This window comes from Barbatula barbatula (genome assembly GCF_947034865.1).
Source record: "Barbatula barbatula genome assembly, chromosome: 19".
NCBI lineage: Eukaryota > Metazoa > Chordata > Actinopteri > Cypriniformes > Nemacheilidae > Barbatula > Barbatula barbatula.
In genome coordinates, this window is record NC_136782.1 from 1,481,344 (window position 1) to 1,506,311 (window position 24,968).

Here is a 24,968-nt window from a genome sequence, read left to right on the forward strand (position 1 = left end):
CTATGTTTCAAATGGTCAGCCAGTTCAGGCTCTTATTGCTTCGGGTCTCAGTTCTGAGTGTAATACCAAAGATATTAAAGTTAACAAGATGCGCCACTGCCGTTACAATTAGTGGCGAGGAATGCAACGCTCAATTTGGCTACTCAAGCGAAGGAAGTCCCGCCTCCCAGTTAAATGAGCCAATCGTCAATAAATAAAGACTTTTCTAGGGCGGGGCTCTCGTGAGGCGCTTGCCAACCAGTGTAAATACTCAGTATGTCACGGTACGGAAGGACATAACCCAAGCGCAGGCAGTAGGTGCGGGAGAAACAATGATTTAATAACAAACACAAAACAAGACCCACGGGGGTTAAAACAACACAGAGAGATAATAACACACAACTCAGGAAAAATAAGCTGACTGGACTAGACTAGACTAAAACAACACTTGACAAAGACTAATAGCTGGCTAGGCTAGGCTAGAGGAACACAACAAGCATAAACAGCATCGAACAAGGCAATATAACAAAATCGAACGAGCACAGGACAGTAGACACAAGGACATTATATGGGAGACTAACAAAGGATAACTAACAATGGGCAGGTGAGGGTAATAAAATGCTGAAGGGAAGCGGGGCGGGGCCAAAGACGAGATCGGAGAGAAAAAACATTATGTCGTGACTGACAATAATGTGTTTCTCTCCACACAAAAGACATGGTACTGTCAATGATCCTGCCCCAAGACTAGAAAAACCTGACAAGATGTGGCAGAACCATGACACAGTAGATGAGATTTTAGAAATATTTACCTTCCCCTATTCAAGTAGATAGGACTGTGGAATTGCTATGATGTAAATCGCTACCCAGAGGTGCTGCAAACATTGGCGCGACTTCCTAAACGGACTTCGGTAATACCCAAGTCGATCTGAGAACAAGCGCTGTGATCAATGTCAGTCAGCACTCTGCGTGTGTTTTGTACAAATTTGAATGAAAGGTGTGAGCCTGTAAATAATGGGAAGAAGAGCAACCTCAGCCATCAGAAGCAGAACTTTGTCACAACTAAGTGATCATGGATGCCTTCATGAGTGATGTGAAAAAATCGTGCATTGCATGTTTATAATAATATGATTATATATAAATTATATATCTAAAATATTTGGTCAGAGAGCACAGAGATGATAGCAAATAATTAATGCTGCTAGTGTCAGCGGTCACCGTTCAATTGGTACGAGGTAAGACTAACATTCTATTTTCGCAACTTGTTTACTGAAAGCAATTTGCTGTGTATGTGCTGATCAGATCCAGACAGGCCGGTGTCAAATAATAGCGGGATTCTGGAATAGCTCGGTTCTGCACAGGTTTCAAATTTCAAATATTAGACGAGTCCGGGGCGGTTCTGTTTAGCACATTCACGGATCTCTTCAGGTTCGTGAACAAATCTTTGGACCCGTGAAGATGTCTATGGTGTAGCCTACGCGGAGCCATGTACCATGCGCCATAGCCTTACGTGCACCTCTCCAAAAATGGAGAAACGCATCAATTTAATTTTACGATAACTTCTCTAAGTGTGTATGTGCGATTCATAGAACTAACATACGCACAGAAAACGCATGCACGCCTCTCTACGAGATGTGAAGTCTATAAATCGCAAAAGATCGTGTTAAAAAAACACATAAGCTTATGCCAGATATTAAGCCTATTTTGTCTAGTATTTTCATAAGCACGGTCTTCAACAATTCAAATAAAGTTTTAACCCTCATGTTGTTTACAATACATTACCTACAATACATTTACATTTAGTAATTTAGCAGACGCTTTTATCCAAAGCGACTTACAGATGAGGAAACATTGGAAGCAATTATAACAACATAAGTGCAAGTATAAGTATAATACATAAGTGCATCAAACTAGTCCATTAAAGCCTAGCACAGTATACAAAGCTAAGAATAGTGAGGTTAGTACATTTTTATTTTTTATTAAAGAAGGAAAGGGAAGAGAATTAGGAAAAATCAATCAGCGACGTGTTGACGGAAGAGATGCGTTTTTAGGCGTTTTTTAAAGATGGCAACCGAGTCTGCCAGGAGCAAAGCTTTGAACTTTATGCAGGCAGCAACAGGGAGCCAGTGTAACCTGATGAAGAGAGTTACATGCGCTCTCTTCGGTTCATTGAAGACCACTCTTGCCGCCGCATTCTGGATCATCTGGAGAGGTTTGATTGTGCAAGCAGGAAGTCCAGCCAGAAGCGCATTGCAATAATCCAGTTTGGACAGGACAAGAGCCTGGACTAGGACTTGCGTAGAGTGCTCTGATAGGAAAGGTCTAATTTGACCATTAGACTTGAAAACATTAGCTCAGAACACACTAATGCTGTCATACAGACATATATATTTCATTGAACATCTTTTGGGGGCCCACAGTGTGCATAAAGAATATCTACATACTTTGTTGCTCCATGAAATTTAATTTGAATGACAGTGTCAGTGTGTTCATTTTTGTTTGTCACAATGGCCAGATTTGACAACATCCAGGTAGTCAGTGATTTTTTAAACGTTTGCTCCTAAGTCAAATATATATCTTTCTGAAATGTTCTCTATATAACAGCGTTAATGTGTTCTGTCTTGTATGTCACAATGGTCAGATTTGACACATACGCGGCACAATTGTTACTTTACAACTTTATTCAGAAAATAAAATTATTTCAAAATAAAGGTTCTGTTCTGAGTTTTGTGATCATTAACGTCATTTTTAAGATATAGCTCAGATTAAAGCAGCCTAAGATTAAAACAGTTAAAAAAGTTGAACAGTTCAAAGTTGAACAGTTGAAAAACAAACACAAAACCAGTCATTGCAGAATATGTTCACCGCCAGTTGCAGCGAACCCCCGGTGCCTGCGTTTTTATTTTGGGTGATTTTAATCTCAGTTGACTGGATCCTTCCTGGATTTGACCAATATGTCCAGGTGCAGACAGCGAGGAAGGAGCGAGGAACAGACATTTATTAATAAAAAGACAAAACCCACGAGGGGTAACATAACAAGGAACAAAGGAACAAAACATGACGGGAAAACATGAACACTGACTAAGTACACTAAAAAGGACTATGACTAAGACAAAACTTGAATTATATTCAAATAACTAACAGTAAGTAGACTTACTGAACAGGACACGTGAACTCACCCACATGAATCAAAATGAACCTGAACAGGACAGAAAACACTGGGGCATAATAAAGTGATCAAAATCAAGAGGGGCAGCTGCGGGACATGAGGTACTAATCAGGAGACGAGAGGGCGGGAACACAGACGAGACCGGAGACCAAAACGGCCAAGAATCCTTCTCTCCACATTAAACATGAGGTTATGTCATGATCCAGCCACTAAACCAAGAGAAACATGACATGATACGGCAGAATCATGACAGAAGCCCCTCCTTTAGGAGTGGCAACCTGACGCTCCAAAAGGGAAAAACAAGACAAACCAGACTGTGACACTAACAAAAGCAGGGCAACATGATAAATGCAAAACGGAACACAAGAGTCCAGGTGGAAAGTCTAAACATTTACATTTAGTCATTTAGCAGACGCTTTTATCTAAAGCACTTACAAAGAGTTCGAGGAGCAATAAGTCATAAAATAATTCAGCTGCAGGTGATGCTCTTTCATCCAAGCTGAGATGCCAATCTTTGCGAGCTGCTACAGTGGTATAGTCTGGGTGTCATCAGCATAACAGTGATACGAGAAGCTGTGTGCCCATATGATGGGTCCTGAGGATGTCATCTCACATCCTACATCCTGAGTATGTGCTTCTGCCTTCAGAAAGAATTCAATTTTCCTTCTTGCCTGTTTCTATTAGAATATTAAATGGTAAGGAGAAAAGTCACCGAACGTCCCTGTTAGCACAGGTTCCCAAAGAGTATTACTGTTTAGACTATCTATTCGATTGGTGGTCATTGTTATTTATTGTAGGTTTATGATTTACGCTAAAGTTATATGTGCAACAATCCTGGCCGGTTGAGCTGTGCAATAAGATGCATGTCCGCATGTTTTGTTCCCATGTCTAGATTGTTATGGTGTGTTTATGTGACTGACTAATTTACTGTCTTATTTACCTACTGGGAATGTATCTACTTATATATATATATATGTTTATTGTGTGACCTGGAAATGCAGCATTCACTAAGCCCACGACAAATTTCCCCAAGGGGACAATAAAGTATATTGTAGTTTTTTTTGTATTGTAAAACAAGTTGACAAAAAGATTGAATCCTGTATTTGGTGATAATATTGCATAACAAGTGATTTATAAGCTATCTTTGGTAGGTGGGTCATTTTGACCTGGGAAGTGTTATTCTGTGCCATATTGTATGAAATAAAAGCATTTCAAAACAAACTTTCTGCTTAAACATTAAAGTAGGCTAGTGTGAACAAGAGTGTTAATGTTGGTATAAATTGGAATCAAAATGTTTTTTAATATTGCCACAAAAATTGTTTTCTCTCAAAGCCTTGAGGTGCCAAAGCTCAGATTAACCAGGCCAACAATTAATCAGTTTGAAAAAGAAACACAAAACCAGTACTAAATGAAAGAAAACAAGATGACAGAAAATTCCAGAGAAGAAATTGTGTTTGAAATAGTTTGCAAACATTTTCATAAAAGCCAGTCTAAGCATATGGGCACAAATGAGACGGATGAATCTGATGAATTTGTGTTGATTACATGCCTGTTAGTCCTGAATCACTCATCAGAGACCTTGCGATCTGCTCAAACCTGCAGTCTTGAATATGCTGTTGTGGAAAGAAACCCACTGTTTTCCTGTGACGAGTCCGGAACTTTAATGAACAACCATATATTTGCATGAACTCTGATTAATGAAAAAGACTCCAACTACTTGCTGTTGTGTTAAATACGGTGAAATTCTCCATTGTATCCAATCCAATGATTTCCTTATTTATGGGCACTGCATTTGCCGTTGCTCTTTCTTACTTTGGTATTTAGTCTGTAATCTTGTGAAATTTCTTCATAATGATTAAATGAATATGATAATTTAACTTACTTTGTTTCATATATATATATATATGATCTGTTTTGTATGTAACTGGTGGCCTAGAGCTATCTGGGTAAAATCAAGTTGACAGTTCTTTCTGTAATATATATATATTACCGTTACATGTTTTAGGGTTTTCAACACAGCACAAAAGGGTTAAATGAATCCATAGAGTTGTGAAAATGTGGAACACAAAGGTTCAGTGAATCCCCTTGGAACGTGCAGCATTATTTCATTCGCATCACTCCAACACTGATTACATTACTGAACAATAATAAGTCTTCTTATATGTCAACCTGCTTCATTTCAGCCCTGGTTTCACAGAGAAGGCTTAAGACTTAAAAATAATTTTGAGGTGTCTTAAAATATGTCAGTGCCATTGTTTTGTTTCAAGATTTTTAATAAAAGCGACATAAACTGCTTATAATTAACTAAGGTATAGTCCTGGCTTAGGCTAAACCTTGTCTATGAAACTGGGCCTATATCTCCTTATCGTCGAGAGAACCTAGCATTTTAATAAAGGATTTCATAAATAAGACTGCATATACAATCACAGTACTCGTACATACTGGTTTTAAAACTTCATTTACTTTGATTTAAAGCAACCGGTTACCTTAAATAGTTTGAGTTCCCTGACAGCAGTCAAAGACGGACAGGTCATCCTTTTGTTTGCATGGAGTATGAATGGATTTAGCTAATCCTCTTACTACTAACTGTCTCTTATCTCTGTGTCTATTTTCATCGCTGTACGTATCGTATGTAGGGCACACACAGTTGTATATTCACCAAAAACGGGATTGCAGTGCAGTGCTACTGATCTTCAGCTTTCAGCTATGGGTGGGTGCTTCATGTTTCTCCACCTGAATGAGCGTCATGTTTCGTGTAGTTGTTGTTTTTATAGTGACGTAAAAAAACAATTGCTTTTTGTCCTCATGACCTTATATGAATGAGACAAGAAGATGAAGATACTTTTATTTATTAATGACGCCCTACGCTGTGTTTTAATGCTGGATATACACAGACTTCAATGTTCACATTTGTACAGATTTAATTAAACATTTCTAAAGTTGAAGAATATCTATTCAAAACAAAAAGTGTCTTCTTTTGCATGACTTCAACTGCTTTGCAACAATGCAAAAGTGTGAAAAGCACTACAGAGACAAACCTCATTTGAATTGACTGTTGGCTTAAAGGGATAAAAACATTTCAGTTTTGGGTAATGAATAACTCACCCTCTAGTTGTTTCAGACATGTACACATTTCTTTGTTCGGTTGAACACAAAGAGAGATATTTTGGAATAATGTTAGCAACCAACAGTTCTGAAGCACCATTGACTGCTATAGTAGGAACAATTTAAATGGAAATCAAAAGTGCCCAGAACTGTTTGTTTTCCTACATTCCTCAAAATATCTTCTTTTGGGTTCAACAGAACCAAACAATTACAACAGTTTTTCCTACTATAGCAGTCACTAGAGAGTGAGTAATTCATGACAGAATTTTCATTTTTGGGTGGAGTTACCCTTTGTTTTAAAAAAGCACTTTCCAAGTGTATGTATTAGAGTACAATAAAGAAATTCTTGAGTTAAGGATTTCGTTCTTATTACTCAGTGAACGGATAAAGCAGGTATCCACTGAAAGCATTGTTGCCCTGTGTGTCACCACACAGCTGTCTGCCTGAGAGCAGCTCAATATAAACCTGACAGCCACGCCGGAGCTGGAGAAGCACAGTTTGAGTACTGCTGTCTTCCGAATCCTCGCGGTTGTCTTCCCAGGATGAAGCGATCACCTGGCCGTTCATTACCAGCTGCACCTTCTGGTAAAGCCGATCTGCATCGCCGACTCTGGAATAAGCAGTGAAGGAGAAAGAGTAGAGACCAGCGTGTGGGGCTGTGAATGTACCTGTGAAAATCAAGTTGAGATTGAGTTCTTTGAGCTCTCTTTTGTGAGAGGCTGATTCTGTAGGGATGAGAATTTGTCTTTTTTATGGCTGCAAAAAAGGACTACAGCTATCCCTAGATGTCCTGATCCTCCATCCAGGTACTGCACACCTTACATTTAACACTTCATTTAGTGGGACAAAAATTGTGAGAAAAATGAACGATGACCCAGACTCTAACAGCACCAAAACATATTCCTTATTGTCAGCCATCTCGTTGGAAAATGAACCTAGGTTTTACCATAGTTCAAGTATAGTAATGCCGTACACACTATTGGCGGTAACAACAAATGTAAAGATGACATGAAATAGTTTTTAATGCAAGAGAATATCAGAGTCTACACTAAAACCATAATGAAAAAGGCACAGAGGAGCAATGTCATTGGGATTTCTTTTTAAAGTGATCTTTTTCCAGCTGACGAACAATAACTGCCAAATGGCTATTACTGATGTCCTCTTCTATAATGTCCAGGAGGCCTTGAAAGGAATTGTGACTTATACCAAGTATGAATAAAGTGAATCTTTGAAATGATGCTGTTTTCTTATCTTTGAAGAACTTCTTGTCACCAAAAAGATTGCTTTCATTATTATGGATTCCTGGTGTTTTATAGGCCATAATTGGTTAGCGGCCGATAAATGGTCATTTTTACCGTTACTGGTCCTTTATTAAATCAGGCCAACGTATATGAAACCAGATAAATTCTAAATCATTTGAACCCCCTTCGCGTGCCGACTGCTGTTAGTTTAAATCGAATACAGAACAGGCTTTCCTTCATGATCATTCACTAACAGCTATAAGCCAAACATCGTTGATGTAGGTACAGTATGTAGATATGTATGAAGTGTAAATTATAGGAACAAAAGTATATTGTTTGAATCAGACTGCTGTCTGAATGCTTTCTGTCTTAACACCTGTTGGACTTGTTGTCGATGGAACACGTTTCTGGGGGGCACCGGAAGAACATCTATAATTGATGTATTAGGGTTAGGAGTACATTATACCAGAACATGTTAAAGAATATTTAACTAGTGTAGAGTAGGTTCGGTACATGAAAAAACAACTTCTGGCCTTGTTTTCTGCGATCAATGTTTTAAAGTAAGCAGTTGTTCACTTCTTGCCTTTTGTTTTAGGCAAATGTATGTTAATTTAGATAATGTATTTCAGCCAATATATCGGTTATCGGCTTCTAACGTAAAATCATTATCAGTTATCTTTATCGGCTGAAATTGACATATCGGGGCATCCCTGATCATTATCGGCTTAGTGTGAATGGCCCTTTACTGTGGTAAGCCCACGGTTCTCTTGTGCTTTTCCCCCAAGCAACATGTAAAGCTCAAATAGTTTGTTATATTGTAGTTGATTAAGTATATTGTAGATTTTGATAAAAACAGTGAAGACACTTTCACACATTCTCATGGTGCCATCATTATTGTTTCCAGTCATGTCGCAGAATACATTTGTATTGATGTCTACAAGAAAAAAAACTGGTAATCCGCAAAATGGTTTCTTATGGAATGGGATGAATTATGGGTTGAATCAAGTGTGCCAAAAGGTCATTAGAAAAAGAGGCAGGTTGAATTTGGAAACCCAGCTCACCCAATGCGCGATTGTATCCACTGCCTTGATTGAGTGAGACGGTCTGGTAAGAGATGGACATGTTGCTGGTGAAGGGCCCGAGGCACCCAACCGTCGGCACCATTTTAGCAGTGAAGGCAATTCTAGATCCAGCTTTAGGGTGTGACAGAGAGAAAAATGAGATGAGATTTCATGTTATTGAGGTTGAAAATACTAATAGAAAAAAGAGTTATGTCTACCTGTGACTTCCTGAATTTGGTTGTTAAGGCTAGAAAGTCCTTCCCACAAACCGACCATGCGCATGAATGTGACCTCCTCCAGGTCAAAAAGTGGCTTCGCCGCACAACAGCACCCCTGCTGTCTCCTGAACGCACATTCACAGTCCCATCCACCACAGGGCAGGCTCCCCGACCAACTCCCTGTAGGACCATTTTCGAAAACGCGCCTTTTAATGACTTTGTACATTTTTGAGATGCATTTTCGAAAACACAAATAGCAGCAGCACAAATACGCCTGCAAAAGCTTTATTTTAATGAACAAATGATCTCAACAAAAAGAAAATAAAGATGAAATGATTCACCAGCAGTTTCGCGCAGGAGATCGAGGGCGCTGGATGCCTCCAAGCCCGAGCTTATACAGAGAATCACCAAAACACACAGAGGCGCTACTATAAGAGTCTTCATCCTCAACAGTGCAGAAGACAACTGTTCTGAAAAAATACAACACAAGTACTTTGTATCTAGGCCCAAAAATGCTCACAGTGAATAATAACATGGCACTTAACATTTAGAAACTTTTAGGGGGATTTTGTTAAATTTTTAGGTCATTAATCGCAGCGAATTTAAGAAACACAGGTCACTAAAAAAAGATTTCCTGCCTCCCATTGATGCAAGAGACACTTCTTGAACCATTTCTGAATATCACAGATTAAGAAATTTTGCCGCAATATCCACTTTGTCCTGGATACATACAAAGAAATAACAAAGGACATAAACGTATTGAAAGAAACTGGATAATATTGCTTTCTTCTGTAAAGCTGAAACATTTTACATGGTAAAATAAATATGTATATATATACACTATTCCAAAAAACGTAGAGTATAAAGTATATAGAACTATTGCACCAGTGAGCAAATAGTGAACAAGTAAGCCCTGACAAAACATACATTAAATTTTCTAATACAAATATGGGTTCTGCACATCTACAATCTGCATACTTGAAATTCAATGCATGCTAAGAACTGTTTTACATGATTTGTGTTTTGATGACTTACCGTGATGAAGATATCAGCTCAGGAGAAGAAGGGCTGAAAGAGTCAAAGACCGTCAGTTTACAATAGACAGTATACTGTGCGCCTTTTCCTGCTGCTGTTGCCTTATGCAGTGGGTGGGGATGGTTATAGAATGACCCATGCAGCCTTTACAGCATCTGATAATAGTGAAATAAAACAGACAGCCACAAAATACTTCTTGTCCCCAATGAGAATCTCGTTCATCTCATTGGTGTGAATACATGAAAAGGTTATTTTGTTTCTGCTACCCACAATAGTTTCAAATCCCCAACAGACTAGGTGATGCTATCATACCAGCGGCTGTAGTGACTGTTGCTCTCCGTTTCTTGACTGTTATTTTCATATGTGAAGACTGCTTCCAAATCAGGGATATATCAGGGACTTGATTATGTTTCCTTTTTCTTAGAAACGGGTGTAGCCCGGAGACAGATGCTATTGAAAAGGGCGTTTTCATCGATGCTGCATAGTCTCATGTGTCACTGCATTTTAAATCAGATTGGAGCGATAAAACGGCAAAGAATCGCTCTGTTTAAATGCAACAATGTCATGCAATAGAGGAACATGAGAGAGTAGTTGATGTTGTGCAAAATGAACCTCATGAAACTGTGTCAGCCACAAAGAAAAGAACTGAAGTGTCCTAAAAAGCGGATGGTGTGTTTGTTTTGTTTCATTTCAATTCAGGTTTATTTTTATAGTGCTTTTACAATGTTGCATTGTTTCAAAGCAGCCGTACATGAAAAAGAAACCACAAAAGAGTACAAATGTAAAGAGTACTAACAGTGAGGGCCATCCTAATAAAAGCAATGTTCTTGGAATTGCAGAAGATAATCTAAAACCAGCAGTTTCCCCGGTGAGCAAGCCAACACGGCAACGGTGGCAAGGAATCAAAACTCCAATGATGAATAAATCGAGAAAAACCTCTCAGCCATAAGTTCTCATCCGACACATTTCAGCTGTAGTCAGTGACTTTTGAATTTAATCATCTTTAGTGTCGCCAATCTTTCTGGAGAACTTAAAGCAAAGCTCCTTGATGTCTCACCCTGAGACTTTCAAGAGTATTGAACGAGTTTACACCTTACTCTATCTATCCACTTTTCTTCACTTTTCTGTCCAAGTTGTCTATTTCTGAAAAGGTTTTCCTTATATTGCGGAGTCCCTCAAGGCTCAATTCTTGCGCCTCTCCTATTCAACCTGTACATGCTCCCAATGAGCCAAATAATGAGAAATAACCAAATTGCTTACCACAGCTATGCAGACGACACACAGATATACTTAGCCCTATCGCCTAACGATTACAGCCCCATTGACTCCCTGCTCAAATGCATTGATGAAATAAATAGTTGGATGTGCCAAAACTTTCTTCAGTTAAACAAAGACAAAACTGAAGTCATTGCGTTTGGAAATAAAGATGAAGTTCTCAAGGTGAACGTGTACCTTCACTCTAAAGGTCAAACAACAAAAAATCTCTAGACTCTAGAGTCAGACCTTAGCTTCAGTAGTCATTTCAAAGGAGTAACTAAATCAGCATATTATCATCTGAAAAATATTGCAAGAATTAGATGCTTTGTTTCCAGTCAAGACTTAGAGAAACTAGTGCATGCTTTCATCACCTGCAGGGTGGATTATTGTAATGGACTCCTAACTGGCCTCCCCAAAAAGACCATAAGACAGATGCAGCTCATACAGAACGCTGCGGCAGAACCAGAAAATATGATCATATCACACCAGTCCTCAGGTCTTTACACTGGCTACCAGTTACATATAGGATAGATTTTAAAGTTTTATTACTGGTATATAAATGGTTCAATGGCCTAGGACCTCAATACATTGCAGATATGCTCATTGAATACAGACCCAAAAGAACACTCAGGTCATTAGGATCGCATCAGCTAGAAATACCAAGAGTTCTCTCCAAGCAAGGAGAGTCTGCATTTAGCTATTATGCGAGTCGCAGCTGGAACCAGGTTCCAGAAGAGATCAGATGTGCTCCCACAGTAGTCACATTCAAATCCAGACTCAAAACACATCTGTTTAACTTTGCATTTGATTAATGTGCACTGTGCCTCTGACTGTCCGACTGTTTGTGCTGTACTTTTTTTATTTTCTATTCTAAACTATATTTTATTTTATTTTTTATTCTTAACTGGTTACATTTTATTTTTCTTATTTCTTCACTGTTTTATCAAATGGATATTTTTAATTTCTTCTATGTAAAGCACTTTGAATTACCATTGTGCATGAAATCTGCTATATAAATAAACTTGCCTTGCCTTGCCTTATATATAAAGTAAGAAATAAAATACACAGTAAGACATAAAAAAACATGAATATAAATTCTCAGAAACAAATTTAACATTCAATTACATTTTATGTTTATAGTGCATCTGTACAAGAAAACCATTGTATACAATGCCTTATGGTATCACTGCAAGTCTTACAGATGAGCAAAACATACTTGACAAATATTTTTATGTTCAGAATAATAGCAGTTCAACATCACTAACCAGATCAGTAACTGTCTTTCATAGAAATTATATTTCTATATGGCAAATGTTTACTTTATGGAAAAAGAGGCGTGTTCACAATAATAGCAGTGAGGAGTTCAATTCGAGAGGTCAATTATTCTGTGAAAAAACTGATGTCAAACAAGTGGCCTTTATTTAAGGACGAAGGCAGCAAACTCTCTGAAAATCGGAAAAAAATGGGTCGTTTCAGACATTGTTTTGAAGAACTGCAAGATTGGTCTTTTTGTGTCTAGGGGTCACAGACAGTTTGTCAAACGGCCCCCAAACACAGAATTCAAGCCGCAGTACACCGTGAAGACAGTGAAGCATGGTGGCGCAAGCATCATGATATGGGGATGTTTCTTATACTATGTTGTTGGGCCTATTTATCGGATTCCGGTTTATCAGTTTGAGTACTCAAAGAGGTCATGTTGCCTTATGCCTAAGAGGAAATGCCCTTGAAATGGGTTTCAACAAGAGTAAGCGAGCAGCATCTTTGTTCCAGACCAACAAGATTATGAAGTGTCCAGCCCAATCTCCAGACCTAAGTCCAATAGAGAACATGTGGGGTATCAAAAAACACTGTTTCTGAGGCAAAACCAAGAAATGCTGAGGAGTTAAGGTCTGTAGTGGGCTGGAATACCTGTTCACAGGTGACCGTAGTTGGTCAACTCCATGCAACACAGATGTGAAGCAGTTCTCAGAAACCGTGGCTATACAACTAAATATCATTTCAGCATTTTTTATTTTATACAGTAAATGTTTCACTTCGTAAAGAAAAACGCAGACACTGTTATTTTTTTCAAACAGCCTAACATTACATTTCCTTCTCTTTATGTTCAGTAATAACGTTGATGCCACACACAAGTGTTTGCAACATGCCTCCAGACAGTTATTATGTAATCCAAGCAATACGTGAATTGGGAATGCTAAAATCCCAATTAAACTACATACAGTTTAGTTAAAACAGCTTAGTTATAGCATGTGTTGAACCATGTAGAAGTTAAAAACTGATGATTCCTGATTCCTTTTCTGAGTGAAGAATTGGAACCATGGGATGGGTTAATAAATGGCATTTGACAAAAACGGGTCGAATGTATTATTGGGAACTAATATGAGGTTATTCTGAAAATAACTGGTCTAATCAATGTCAATTATATATATAATAGAAATTTAAAGGAAAGGTGTGAACCAAAGCAAAAATTCACATCGATGAACTATTGCTGTGTAAATTAGATAATGAAGACAAGAATCCAGAGAGAATAAGAGCACAGAATCAATATGTTTATTAAATAATTCAAATAGTACTTTCAATGTTCCTTGCAATGGAAACAATGGCTGTAGCTTTCAAAAAGGTCTTGTGTTAGTTTGTCGAATGCAGAGTAGTGTGGAAGGAAACATGGAACCTCAAATGAAACTTACAATCACAGTATACTGTGCAAACCCGCAAGTCGTGTAAAAAGAAAAAACAAACTACACCTTTAACATTTTATTATTGTTGCACTAGCTCCTTAGGGCAAAATTGTGTACTTTTCAATGCAATACACATAACATACTGAATACTATGTGCTTTTAAAAACAACATTGGTTGATTCTCTTTTAATCAGTTGCATAGAGCATGAAGCCGGTGAAAGTATTGTAATGGTTGTTGTCATCACACAAGAAGCAACCGACTGGCAGAGCAACGTCCACTGTGTCCCCTGCACGCAGCTGCACTGCTAGCACAGCGCTAACACTGTCCTCCTGATCTTGATTGTTGTTTTCACTCAGTGCTGCCAGTGTGCGTCCATTCAGCCGGAGACGTGCACATGCGGCCAGTCTTGCTCCCGGGGCACCAGCATCACTGTACACGGTGAGTGCCAGGTTATAGACACCAGAACGTGGAGCGACAAAGGTGCCATTGCTGGTGCTGTAGCCGTCTCCCACGTTAATGAATACACTTCCATACTTCACAATGGCTTCTTCGCGATACGGTCCCACGCAGATGCGTTCGTCGGTGAGGGCCACAGAGAAGGCGCTGCGGCTGGCTGTGCATGTAAAAAGGGAAAATAACTCAAATTTGAACCTGACTCAAACTTTCGGAGAAAAAAGAAGTGCATTTAATGCAACACTCTAAAAACAGTCGTGTTAAAACAACTTGTTGCATTTAGTCAAGTGAACGCATCTCTGTGTTTTTTCTGGGACAACACAGTGAATCAGTACATACACTGTTTTTGTAGCGTAAACGCAATAGATGTAGCTATATTACAAAGTGAAGAGAAATCCAAAACTATCGTGTTGAGAATTGTTATACCAATGAAATAATTTTTGAGACATTATTTTAAGGTCGAAAAACTACATAGTGTTGCTTTAAAAGTGAACATAGCTCACTCAAAAACTTAATTGTGTCATTTTTATTCTCACTTATGTGTTTCAAAACCTGTATATGACTCTTTCTTCTATGAGACACGAAAGAAGATATTTTCAGAAATGTCTCTGTTTCCATACAATAGAAGTCAATGGGATCCATGAGGTTGAGAACACGATAAACCCAATTGAAGAAGTTTGAAATCTGCTTTACACGTACCGCGAATATTGTTTAAAACGCCGTGAGCTTTCTCAAGGCCCCTCTGCAGCTCATTTATACTCATGTTGAAGAACGTCTCCATCCTCCACATCAGCTGCTGCATCAGACAGCAGCCACAGGACGCCTCATCCGTCAGGCACACTGTAAAGGCCAAGCGAGAATCAACATCATCCATCACTGTCTAGATCACAACAATAAAAACTACCAAACAAAAAGGGAAAGGCATTTTAAGTCACCGTTCTCCTTGGTATCATTCTGACTAGGTTCTCCACGACCATTCCATGAAAACGTCCTGTCCTGTGCCAGCGCGCAACCCAGAAGGCTCAACATCACAAGGGCTGAAATATGAAGAATAAAGTTCTAGCAGTCCTGCGTATTCAAATGTCACAGCATACAAGTGGATGCAATTCATTTTAATACCCGTACAGCTACATCTCTCACCCCTCATTCCTGTTAATGTCTGTTGATTGTGGTCTTTCAGCAAGATTAATCTCACCTACAATGGTCTTGACTATAAAGGCAAGATAAGCCCCACCTTCTCTCAATGGTCTGGGCAGGGCTTTTTGTGGTCTCTTTTATCATGCAATACATTGCTGTATGTGGGACAGGTATTGTTTTCCAGTTGGTCATGTCATTCCCATGGTGGTTTTCTCCAGGGTACCTCTTATACACAACACGTGTCTCTGTGGATGTTGACTCGTGTGTATAAAAAACCCCCAGACATCTCAGTTTCAATGATAAATGTTACACTTATGAGTGAGTGAGAGGTAGATGGTATTGGTGTTTTATCTGATTTGCCCTGCTCTCCCCTTATCCACAGCAACTCTTCAATTTGATTCAATCCATTCACAACGTTTAGTTTAACAACTCAATTCAATACGTTTTAAAGACCTATACTTGCCCTAATGTGTAGTTCACGTTAAAAAATGATTATACTTAAATCAGTTGAATTTGACCAATATCTTTTGATCTAGTGGGAACTTACATTTGAACTAATCAAGCACATAACATTAGTTCTGGCAGGTCACATGAGTCAAGCTCGCATCAGCTGAACAATATCTACCTATAGAAATATGACACCGCATGGTCTGAATTTAGTTTTTCCATTTGGGGAATTACATAAATCACATGGGGGATTTAAAGATTGGGGGGGGGTGTTTTTTGACAAACTTTAAAAAAAAACATTTATTACCTTTAACAATTCATAATGTATATTGATATACAACTTCATAAGATCTTTTACTAGGCCTATAAATTAAACTATATAATGTCTTTCCGTTTGTTCTTTTTTGTTTCTTGTGACTTTCTTCTTCAATTCTTCTCATTCTTTCCTCATTTGCGCATCTGACTATTCAATACATTTCGTTGCACTGTACTTGTATGTGTGTAATGACAATAAATTGAATCCAATCCAATCATTTATTAACGTCTACAAAATATAATGCTAAAACTTGATACACAACTTCGTAAGAACTAATGTATTTCACTATTTTGAAAGGACAATGAAGAACACACGATGAATCACAGGAGAACATGACTTGCTTTAGCGTTGTGAACTTTGCATTAAAAGGGGTCAAATGGAGCAATTTCATGTTTTCCTCTATCTTCGATGTTTTACAAGTTGTTCATGCATATATCAGACATTATTTGCAGAAATTAAAGTGTCAAACTGAAAGAGATGTTCTATATTTAAAAGCGGAGGCTTATCCAGACCTGCTTAAAACCCCCATGTAGGCATGCCCCCACAAATCTACGTCAGTGTGTGAAAAGCTTCGAATAACACCACCCAAATGTATATGCAAAGAAAGAAGGCATAACTATTCTCGCTGCAATGTTGTTGTTGTTGTTGTCGCCGCCATGTCTTAAGACGCTGAGTGTTTAATTGCAAAAGAAAACCAAAAGAGGAAACAGTTAAAAATCAGCGGATACGTTTTATTACCAACATTGGTCCATACAGTGCAACTCCAAAATCCGAGTGTGTAGAATTGGTTGTGCACAAAGGCTATTTCTAAAAAATGGGGCAGTCAGCTTTCATTAGTTTGTTTTCATTAGTTATTATGCTACTGACAATTCAAATATTAACTTTTTGTCGTTCCTATAATCACAAATGTTAATTTACATTTATTCATTTGGCAGACGCTTTTATCCAAAGCGACTTACAAGTAGTTTTTTACAGTGGCACATTACTGCAGAGCAATCAGGGGTAAGGTGCCTTGCTCAAGGGCACTTCAGTCATGACCTACTGGCACTAATATTAGAACCGAAACAAAGGATTGTATTCCACCGTATGAAACTTTTTCAGGTTTAAACCTGATGACGACGCACAAGTCATAAGTAGTAAACAGTGCTTTGGCATTGTCGCTGCACCACAAGGTAACACCACTAATCTCTACAATCACCTCAAACGTCACCACAGTATCCCAAGTCTTTTGTTTTGGGTTCCTCACCACCGTTTGCCTGGGCGCGGGGGCTACTAGAATTTAACGTTTTGTTAAATTTACACTGCATATAGAAATGTATAGTCTGTTTAATATTTGAACCGTGTTCCCTTTCTGTCGGCCTCTCGACGTTGTGTCGAGACTGACAGAATGTGGTTTGACTTGAGAACCTATAATCTCCAATGAACTTGGTGAATGGGATGGCACGCCAGTCCCAACACACATACATATGGGTATAAAAGGTGCCCATTCATTCACCTTTTTGTTCTTCGCAACCTGCAAGGCTTATGCTTAGAAATCTTTCTTCCTATTGGGTCTACGACTCAGAGCAGCGAAACTCGTCCTTGCGTTTTGCGACTTCCCCTGAGTGTTTCGGTAGCTCGTCAGAGGTGTCTTCAAAGAGCATTGTGGCGAGCAGGGCGGGACAAGAGCTGTGAGGGAGAGGCGCGAGGCCGGTCACGTGAGTATCCGCTGTGCGTGCACCAGTCTCGCATCTCTCACGGAGGCACTCCGGAAGCATACGAGATGAGCGACAGGAGGGTGCGACGAGAGAGGACCAGTACTGGAGTTTATGTTCTGTTTTATTATGTGTCGGTTCGCGCCTCCTTCCTTCCTTTTATGGATCTTTGTTGCAAGTATATTTCTAAAAGAGCAAATTCTCCTCCAGCGTTCACATGTCTCGCCGCTGTAGTCTTGGGTGCAACCACTCCTCCTTAGGCTAGACAGGCACGATACCTGCGTCACATGTCTGGGTCCCCTGCATGATGAAGTAGCATTCCTGAATACGACATGCCCACATAGCAACACATGTCGATCACAGTACTGCGGTCACAGCTGGCTATGTTCCCGTGGACACAGCCACAACATCGTTTGCTTCCAGCTCGACAGCGGCTGCTAAGCCATCTGCTGCAGCGAGTGGCGGTGGTGATATGTAGAGTCTCGTGGATGTAAATCCGTTGCAGCGATTGAGCATGTCTTATCCTGGTATGGAACTAGACTCTGTTACCATAATAGCATGCCTCATGAGAGCGCGCCCAGTTGGTGCTGTGCTGCCTGGCTCTGGTCATTCAATAGCCTGGACTTGCTGACTGCTTGGCTTGCGATGAGGAGGCCCCTGCCTCTAATCCAGGGCAAGCACATGCTGTTACACAGAGAGCATAGCTGCTATAGCGTACGTCATCCGCCAGGTGGCATACATTCACGGTAGATTTCGCAACTCACCCGACGCCTCCTCCTCCGGAGTCAGCAGTGGGTGGTGTTCCTGCGAACCATTTCTATCCCGAGCGACCTCAATCAAACAGCCAACCTACTCTCTCAACAGGTCACGCTCTGCGGAGAATGGCAACTCCAGCGCCAGCTTAGTTGGGAACAGTTCGGGTAGGCACAGGTGGTCCTGTTCACCCATTTTGGCACTTCCTGACTGAGGTCACCCTTGGCACGGATGCCTTCATGCACAACTGACCGCGGGACAAGCGGAAGCACGCTCCCCCCCAGTGAGCCTCCCCCTACCAGACTCGGTTCTCCGATCACTCCCTCTGGCCGATTCCCCCTGACGAAGACCTTTGGTTTGGGGAAGGGGCACCGCCTGGCACCTGAGACCAGTCCACTGGAACCTCCACGTCTGGCTCCTGGACGGGACAAGTAGATCCTGAGACCTGTCACCTGCAGTTGTGAGCACGGTCACTCAGGCAAGAGCTAACCACTAGGGACTGTACGCTTAATTGCCACCTGTTCTCGTTCTGGTGCGCTTCCCGCTGGGAAGACCAACAGAGTTGTGCAGTCAGTGTCACGCTTTCGAGAGACAGACATAAAGGGAACGTCTTGGTAACGGATGTCAAGTCAAGTCAGCTTTATTTATATAGCGCTTTTTAAATAAGACTATCAAATTCTAGCAGTCCCCCCAGCCAGGCAAACAGTGCAAAACAGTATGCAAACGGTGGCGAGGAACCCAAAACTAAATTGGAGGAGAAAATAAACCTCAGAGGGAAACCAGGCCTAACCAGGGGATTCCAGTTCCCCTATGGCAAAAACTGCAGCCTCTGCACAAACACGATAGTGCTTGCACAACAAGGCAAAATAAAAAAAGTTAGATTTAAAATTATCATTAATAATCTAATAGCGACGGATGTAACCTAGGTTGCCTGAGGGTGTGAACGAGACGTTGTGTCCATCATGCCACAGGCGCCGCGCCAGCACGCTGCAGCGAATTAGACTGCCTCTCAGTTTCCTAAGCCCAAAAAGGTGAATGAATGGGTGTCCCAGTCGCCAAATTCATTGACCTTTTCAAAGTATAGTCGGAGATGATAGGTTCTCAAGTCAAAACCCATTCTGTCAGTCTTGACACGTCGTCTCGTTCCCTCCATCAGGGAACAGAGGTTACATCTGTAACAAAGACGTTTCTCTCTCCTTATCTTGGGTGTGTGGTTCTAGGTGATGGCCCTGTGCATGTGTGTGCGTGATTGTCTGTGTGTGTTGTATGTGTGTCTGTGCGTGTGCATTTGCACTGAGTGTTTTGTGTATGTGTCTTTGAATCTGTGTGTCTGTCTTCTGTGTTTTCACCTTTTTTGTATAACCGTTTTGCTTGTAGTCAATAGGTTTTCTTGTACAGCTGCTTTGTAAAAATGAAAATTGTAAAAAGCACTTTGTAAATAAAGTTGACTTGACAACATACAACTCTTCTTTCCATTAAGGTATTTATTCATTCATTCATTATTTCGTATGTAATGCTACTGTAATGTCGCTTAGGCGTGCAGGCAGCAAAGACACAAAGAGCAGAAGGGGGTCAGCAAGGTGGGCTGCAAGCTAAGCTATATCCTAACCACTATAAACCGCCCATTCTGAGCCTTTCTCGCCAACACCCAGTTGCTTGACAATGAAATGGAGAAGCTGCCATTGCGGATCGTATTGAACCACGGGAACTATTGTGCAAACTTGTTAACAGAAACTTGGCTGGATCAAAACATCCCGGATGCTGTTTTCGAGCTAGCAGACCACACAGTCTTCAGAATGGACCAAACCATTCACTCCGGTAAGAAAAAAGGAGGGGGGCTTTGTGTTTACATAAACAATTACTGGTGTGCAAACACCACAGTCAAAGACAGCCACTGCGATCCGGACATTAAATAATTCATGCTACAGTGTAGACCTTTCTAATTGCCCAGAGAATGTGCATCTGTAGTTATAATAGCTGTCTATATATAAGCTGCACCACTCCATTAGCCATCATCTGTCGACTCAACCAGAGAGCATCGTTATAGCAGCAGGAGACTTTAATCACGCCAAATTGAAGTCTGTGCTGCCTAAATTCTACAAATATGTAAATTGTCCCACAAGAAGGAAGAACACTTTAGACCAAGTGTACTGCAACATCTCACAACCATACAAAGCTCATACAACCATACATCTCGGACTATCAGATCATCTCTCTCTGTCCATGCTACCAGCAAATTAACCACTCATCTGCACACAAAGACCATCCACAAAGTCAGTCAAATTATGGACCAACAAAGTGTTTTGATGACACAGACTGGAATATTCTTGCTGAGGGGACAGACCTGGAGGAACACACATGAGCTGCTCACTGTAACATAAACATCTGTATTGAGAATGTTTCTGAGACAAGGACTGTGAAAGTATTCCCTAACCAAAAACGTGGTTTGACAGCAAGGCTGGAACCCTGCATAGAACGTGGGATGCTGCTTTTAAATAAGGGGATCTGCAAGCCTACAAAGACACTTGAAGCAACCTGAAAGAAGGGCATCCAAGAGGGAAAAGTATACAAGCAGTGCATAGAGGAATACTTTAACAGCAACAACTGCAGATGTATGTGGCAGGAGATAAAAACTCTCACTGGCTATAAGGAATATATAAATACACTACCAGACACTCTAAAACACATTCTTTGCCCGTTTTGACACCCGGAACAAACCGACAACCACATACAACTGCAGCAACACAAAGTAAGATCCACCCTTCTCAGGATCAACGAGAGAAAAGCAGCTGGTCCAGATAGAGTCACGGGAAGAATCCTGAAGACCTGTGCACGCTAGTGTGGTGGGACGTACTGTGGCGTCCCTAATTACACAAGGCTGTTGGGTTATCACGGGTCTAATTATGAACCATGCGAGACCGTATAAAAGGGGATCCTATTCACTGTTTGTGTGTGGTTGCCGTTTGTTGTGCGCCACTGCCCGGGGACTTCCCCCTTCTGGTTCCGCTGAGCTTTTGAGGCTAACTTGCTGCTGTGAGCTGTTGGCGGCTGCTACTCTCCCTTTACATGCCTCTCTTGTGGTCCCGTGTCTTGTGATGCTTGAGGTATGTGTGTTTGGCTCACGAGTAACATTAGCATATGCATGATCTGACGTAACCATTATTTGGTTTGTAGTTTTTGGAATAATACGCTGTCGTTGGCTGCCACTTTCGCTGTACATGCCCCTCCCACATTCCCGTGCTGTGTGAATGCATCAAGATATGTATTGTTTGGCTAACTAGTTAGCACATAGATGCGTAGGTTTCACGTAATTATTATTTGGTTTTTAAGCTGTGACGATAGTTCGTTGCAGTGGGTTGTTGGCGGCTGCCACCTTCCTCCTGTATATGCCTCTCCTGCGGTCCCGACGTGGCGATCTGATGGTATCCTTTGCGCGTGTGACTGGCTATAAAGTGGAGGAATAGACGGTTCCCGATACCGCGAGGCATATGGTTCAACTCTATCTGATGCTGCTGCTTTTTATACTTTGACGCTTCCCGTGACAATTTCTCGTCAGCGCGTGAGCGCTTGGAATGTCTCATGTGACATCTGTTCTCCAGCACTCCGTTTTATGATTGCTGAAATCCTTTAACTATTTCTTTAAGTTGTTTGTGACTTTGTTTTGTTGATTTTGTTATATTTATTTTCCAGTGCATGTAAGGATGTTTGTTTAACTTTATTTTACTTATTTTCTTAAGTTGTCTCGTGGTGTTTGTTTCTGCTTATTCTGTTTTGCTTTAAGGGTGCGGTGACTGTGGAGTGCACGTACACCCAGTTTGGATGCCAAACCCTGATTTCCATCATTCTAGTATTGTTTTATGATTTCTTCTTGGTTTATTAATGGAAATGCTTATTGTTGATTTTTAAGTATGTGTTTGTGAGAACGTTACAACTGTGTGTCATTACAGGAGCCGAGGCTTCAGGGCAGGCCACTAATAGGCCCTAAGCGTGCGGTGGTGGAGGTTTTGTCACAGTGGTTTGCGTTCATGCTTGACCTTACTGGAGTGTGTGTGTGATACCTGTGTGCAGGGTGGTAAGAGTGATAATAGGAGCCGTGTGGGGACTTGCCATTTTTAGCCTCGGCTTCCCCCTTTAGGTTGGCCTTAGGGTCATGAAGGTGGGATGACGACCCAGTCTTTTAAAGTTGTCTCAAGATTGTTGCTCATTATTTAAAATAAAGCTTTTGTATTTTTGTATCCACGTCTCTGGCCCTCCTTTCGAAAACCACGTTCCTGTGTTCCTTGTAGGTGGTTTAATCCACTAGTATCAACATTTTCCCTGTTAACAGGGTGGCGTAGTCTAGCATATCTAGAGGTAGTTTTCTCCTCTTAAGGTCCCGCTACATTCTGGCGTAGTCAGCAGGATCTAGAGGTAGTTTTCTCCTCTTAAGGTCCCGCTACACTAGCTATAATTATTCCGGTTCCAAAAAAAATGCTATTTGTGGATTTCAGTTCAGCCTTTAAAACAGTTGCTCCCCATAAAGTGATTCAAAAGCTAGACAGCCTAGGCTTAGGCAGCTCTCTGTATGCGTGGATACTGGACTTTCTGAGTAACAAACCCCAGGAGGTCAGGATGGGAAACCAAACAACATCCAATCTCATCCTGAAGACTGGAAAACCACTGGGGTGTAAACCACTCTTTACCAGTGTCTCCTCTCCCATTCATCCCAAAAGCACCATTGTCAAGTTTGCTGATACCACCATAGTAGGGCTGATTTCAGACAACAGTGAGACAGCCTACAGGGACGAGATTCAGCATTTCACAGAATGGTGCTCTTAGATTAATGTGGACCTAAACATCAGCAAAACCAAGGAAATTATTTTAGACTTCAGGAAATCTAAACGTTCAGAGCTCTCCACCCTCTGCATACTGTACATGCAGAGGATGTAGAGAGTGTAGAGAGCTACAAATTCTTTGCCCTGCACAATTTGGCTGACCTTACATAGTCCACACACATCTCACAGTAAGTGGGGAAAGACCAACAAAGACTTAACTTCCTCAGGAAGTTGAAACACGCTCACCTACCTCACAACCTGCTGACCACCTTCTATCGTTCCACCATAGGAGCCTGCTTACTTACTGCTGCACGATATGGTTCTCAAGCTGTACAGAAGAGATCAGGAAGGACCTGCGGAGGGCAGCTGAGCATGTTATTGGTATGTCACTGCCCACACTCCATGACATCTACACTGGCCGACTTCAGAAGGAGGGCAACTGCATTTCAAAAGACCCTGCTCACCTTGGACATCATCTCTTCTCCCCCTTAGGCTGATAAAAACAAAACCAACAGACTGAAAAACAGTTTCTATCGCCAAGCAGTTAGATGCTTAAATACATAATCACTTACACACTCCCAACCAAACTAAAATGTGCAATAAAAACTTCCATAAAAAGGAAGTTTTCCTCCCCTACTATATTACTTTGTTGCAATATTGCTTTACTTGCACTGTCACTGCACTACCTCAGAGGATTTATATTTTTATAATATTGTGTGTATACAGTAGCCTACATATCTTTGTTTATGTATGTAGTCAAGTCAAGACAACTTTATTTTTACAGCACTTTACAATTTTCATTGTTACAAAGCAGCTGTACATGAAAACATTGACTATAAGTAAAACATAAAAGGTTATGGAAGTCAAAACACAGGTCAAATATCAGACACACAATAAATTCCTATATGCAGTGTTAATTAAATAAGAGTATCAAATTCTATTTGTGTATTAAAAAGAATCGCAGTGTGGAGTTCAATTAGAGTCTATAATTTCTTTCATTAATCTGTCATTTGACAACCATGTCGCCAACACGTGTTAAATAGCTTTTTTCCCCCCCATCTTAAAAATATATCTAAACTACGTCATATGCATCACTATTAGATGCAGAGAAGTTAATTCATGTTTTCATGACATCAAGACTAGATTGCTGTAAAGCACTATTAGGTGGTTGCCCTGCAGGCTTATTACAAAAACTCCAACTAGGATGCATAAATAAATGCTCCGTCCTGCTCCTACAAGTTTCAAAATGGAATGCAAGCTAACTTTACTCACACACAACAACAGTTTAAAAACTATTATCACATTTAGACAACTTTTCTGACACTTTAATACTAACATATCATAAAGATCCCCACACAGGGTACAAACCAAACCAAAAGCAGGAACAGAGAGAAACTACTGATCCAAAACTGGGGTTTTTTAACGAGCCCAGCCAGCTGCATCCACTGACGAGTGGGCGGAGTTCCAGGTCCCAATTAGCGGTTGAACCATCAATCAGCTGCCGGGACAGTCACAGAAGCCATCTTGCCTGGTAAAATAAACACAAACACACACCACAAGCAATACTAGAACATAATGACTATAAAACGAACCCAGAACTCTGGGGACGTAAC

The 24,968-nt window shown here is 40.5% G+C and overlaps 2 protein-coding genes and 1 long non-coding RNA gene across 6 annotated transcripts; 1 reads left to right on the plus strand and 2 right to left on the minus strand.

The window, feature by feature from the left end:
* Positions 1–5,979: 5,979 nt before the first annotated feature.
* On the minus strand, positions 5,980–10,170 carry cbln18 (cerebellin 18). Of its 3 annotated transcripts, none has more exons than XM_079482242.1 (6): positions 10,118–10,170; positions 9,806–9,960; positions 9,112–9,235; positions 8,771–8,950; positions 8,553–8,684; positions 5,980–6,918 (listed from the first exon to the last, which is right to left on the minus strand). In XM_079482242.1, exons 3-6 carry the CDS (start codon positions 9,212–9,214, stop codon positions 6,620–6,622), a joined length of 714 nt encoding a protein of 237 aa, XP_079338368.1. In that variant the 5' UTR covers positions 9,215–9,235; positions 9,806–9,960; positions 10,118–10,170; the 3' UTR covers positions 5,980–6,619. The 3 variants fall into 3 exon arrangements, with proteins under 3 accessions (XP_079338368.1, XP_079338367.1, XP_079338366.1); XM_079482241.1 differs by having other exon boundaries at positions 9,112–9,240; XM_079482240.1 differs by having other exon boundaries at positions 9,112–9,240; positions 9,806–10,170.
* A 3,421-nt stretch (positions 10,171–13,591) lies between these two features.
* Positions 13,592–24,784, minus strand: cbln20 (cerebellin 20). 2 transcript variants are annotated; one of them, XM_079480979.1, is made up of 4 exons: positions 15,335–15,436; positions 15,130–15,231; positions 14,894–15,034; positions 13,592–14,354 (listed from the first exon to the last, which is right to left on the minus strand). In XM_079480979.1, the coding sequence occupies exons 1-4, from the start codon at positions 15,339–15,341 to the stop codon at positions 13,927–13,929; spliced, it is 678 nt and encodes a 225-aa protein (XP_079337105.1). In that variant the 5' UTR covers positions 15,342–15,436; the 3' UTR covers positions 13,592–13,926. The 2 variants fall into 2 exon arrangements, with proteins under 2 accessions (XP_079337105.1, XP_079337106.1); XM_079480980.1 differs by lacking the exon at positions 15,335–15,436 and adding an exon at positions 24,692–24,784 and having other exon boundaries at positions 13,594–14,354.
* On the plus strand, positions 21,539–22,776 carry LOC306908768. The gene is made up of 2 exons (XR_013788036.1): positions 21,539–21,645; positions 21,716–22,776. It is a non-coding gene; the product is annotated as an uncharacterized lncRNA (long non-coding RNA).
* Positions 24,785–24,968: the final 184 nt, after the last annotated feature.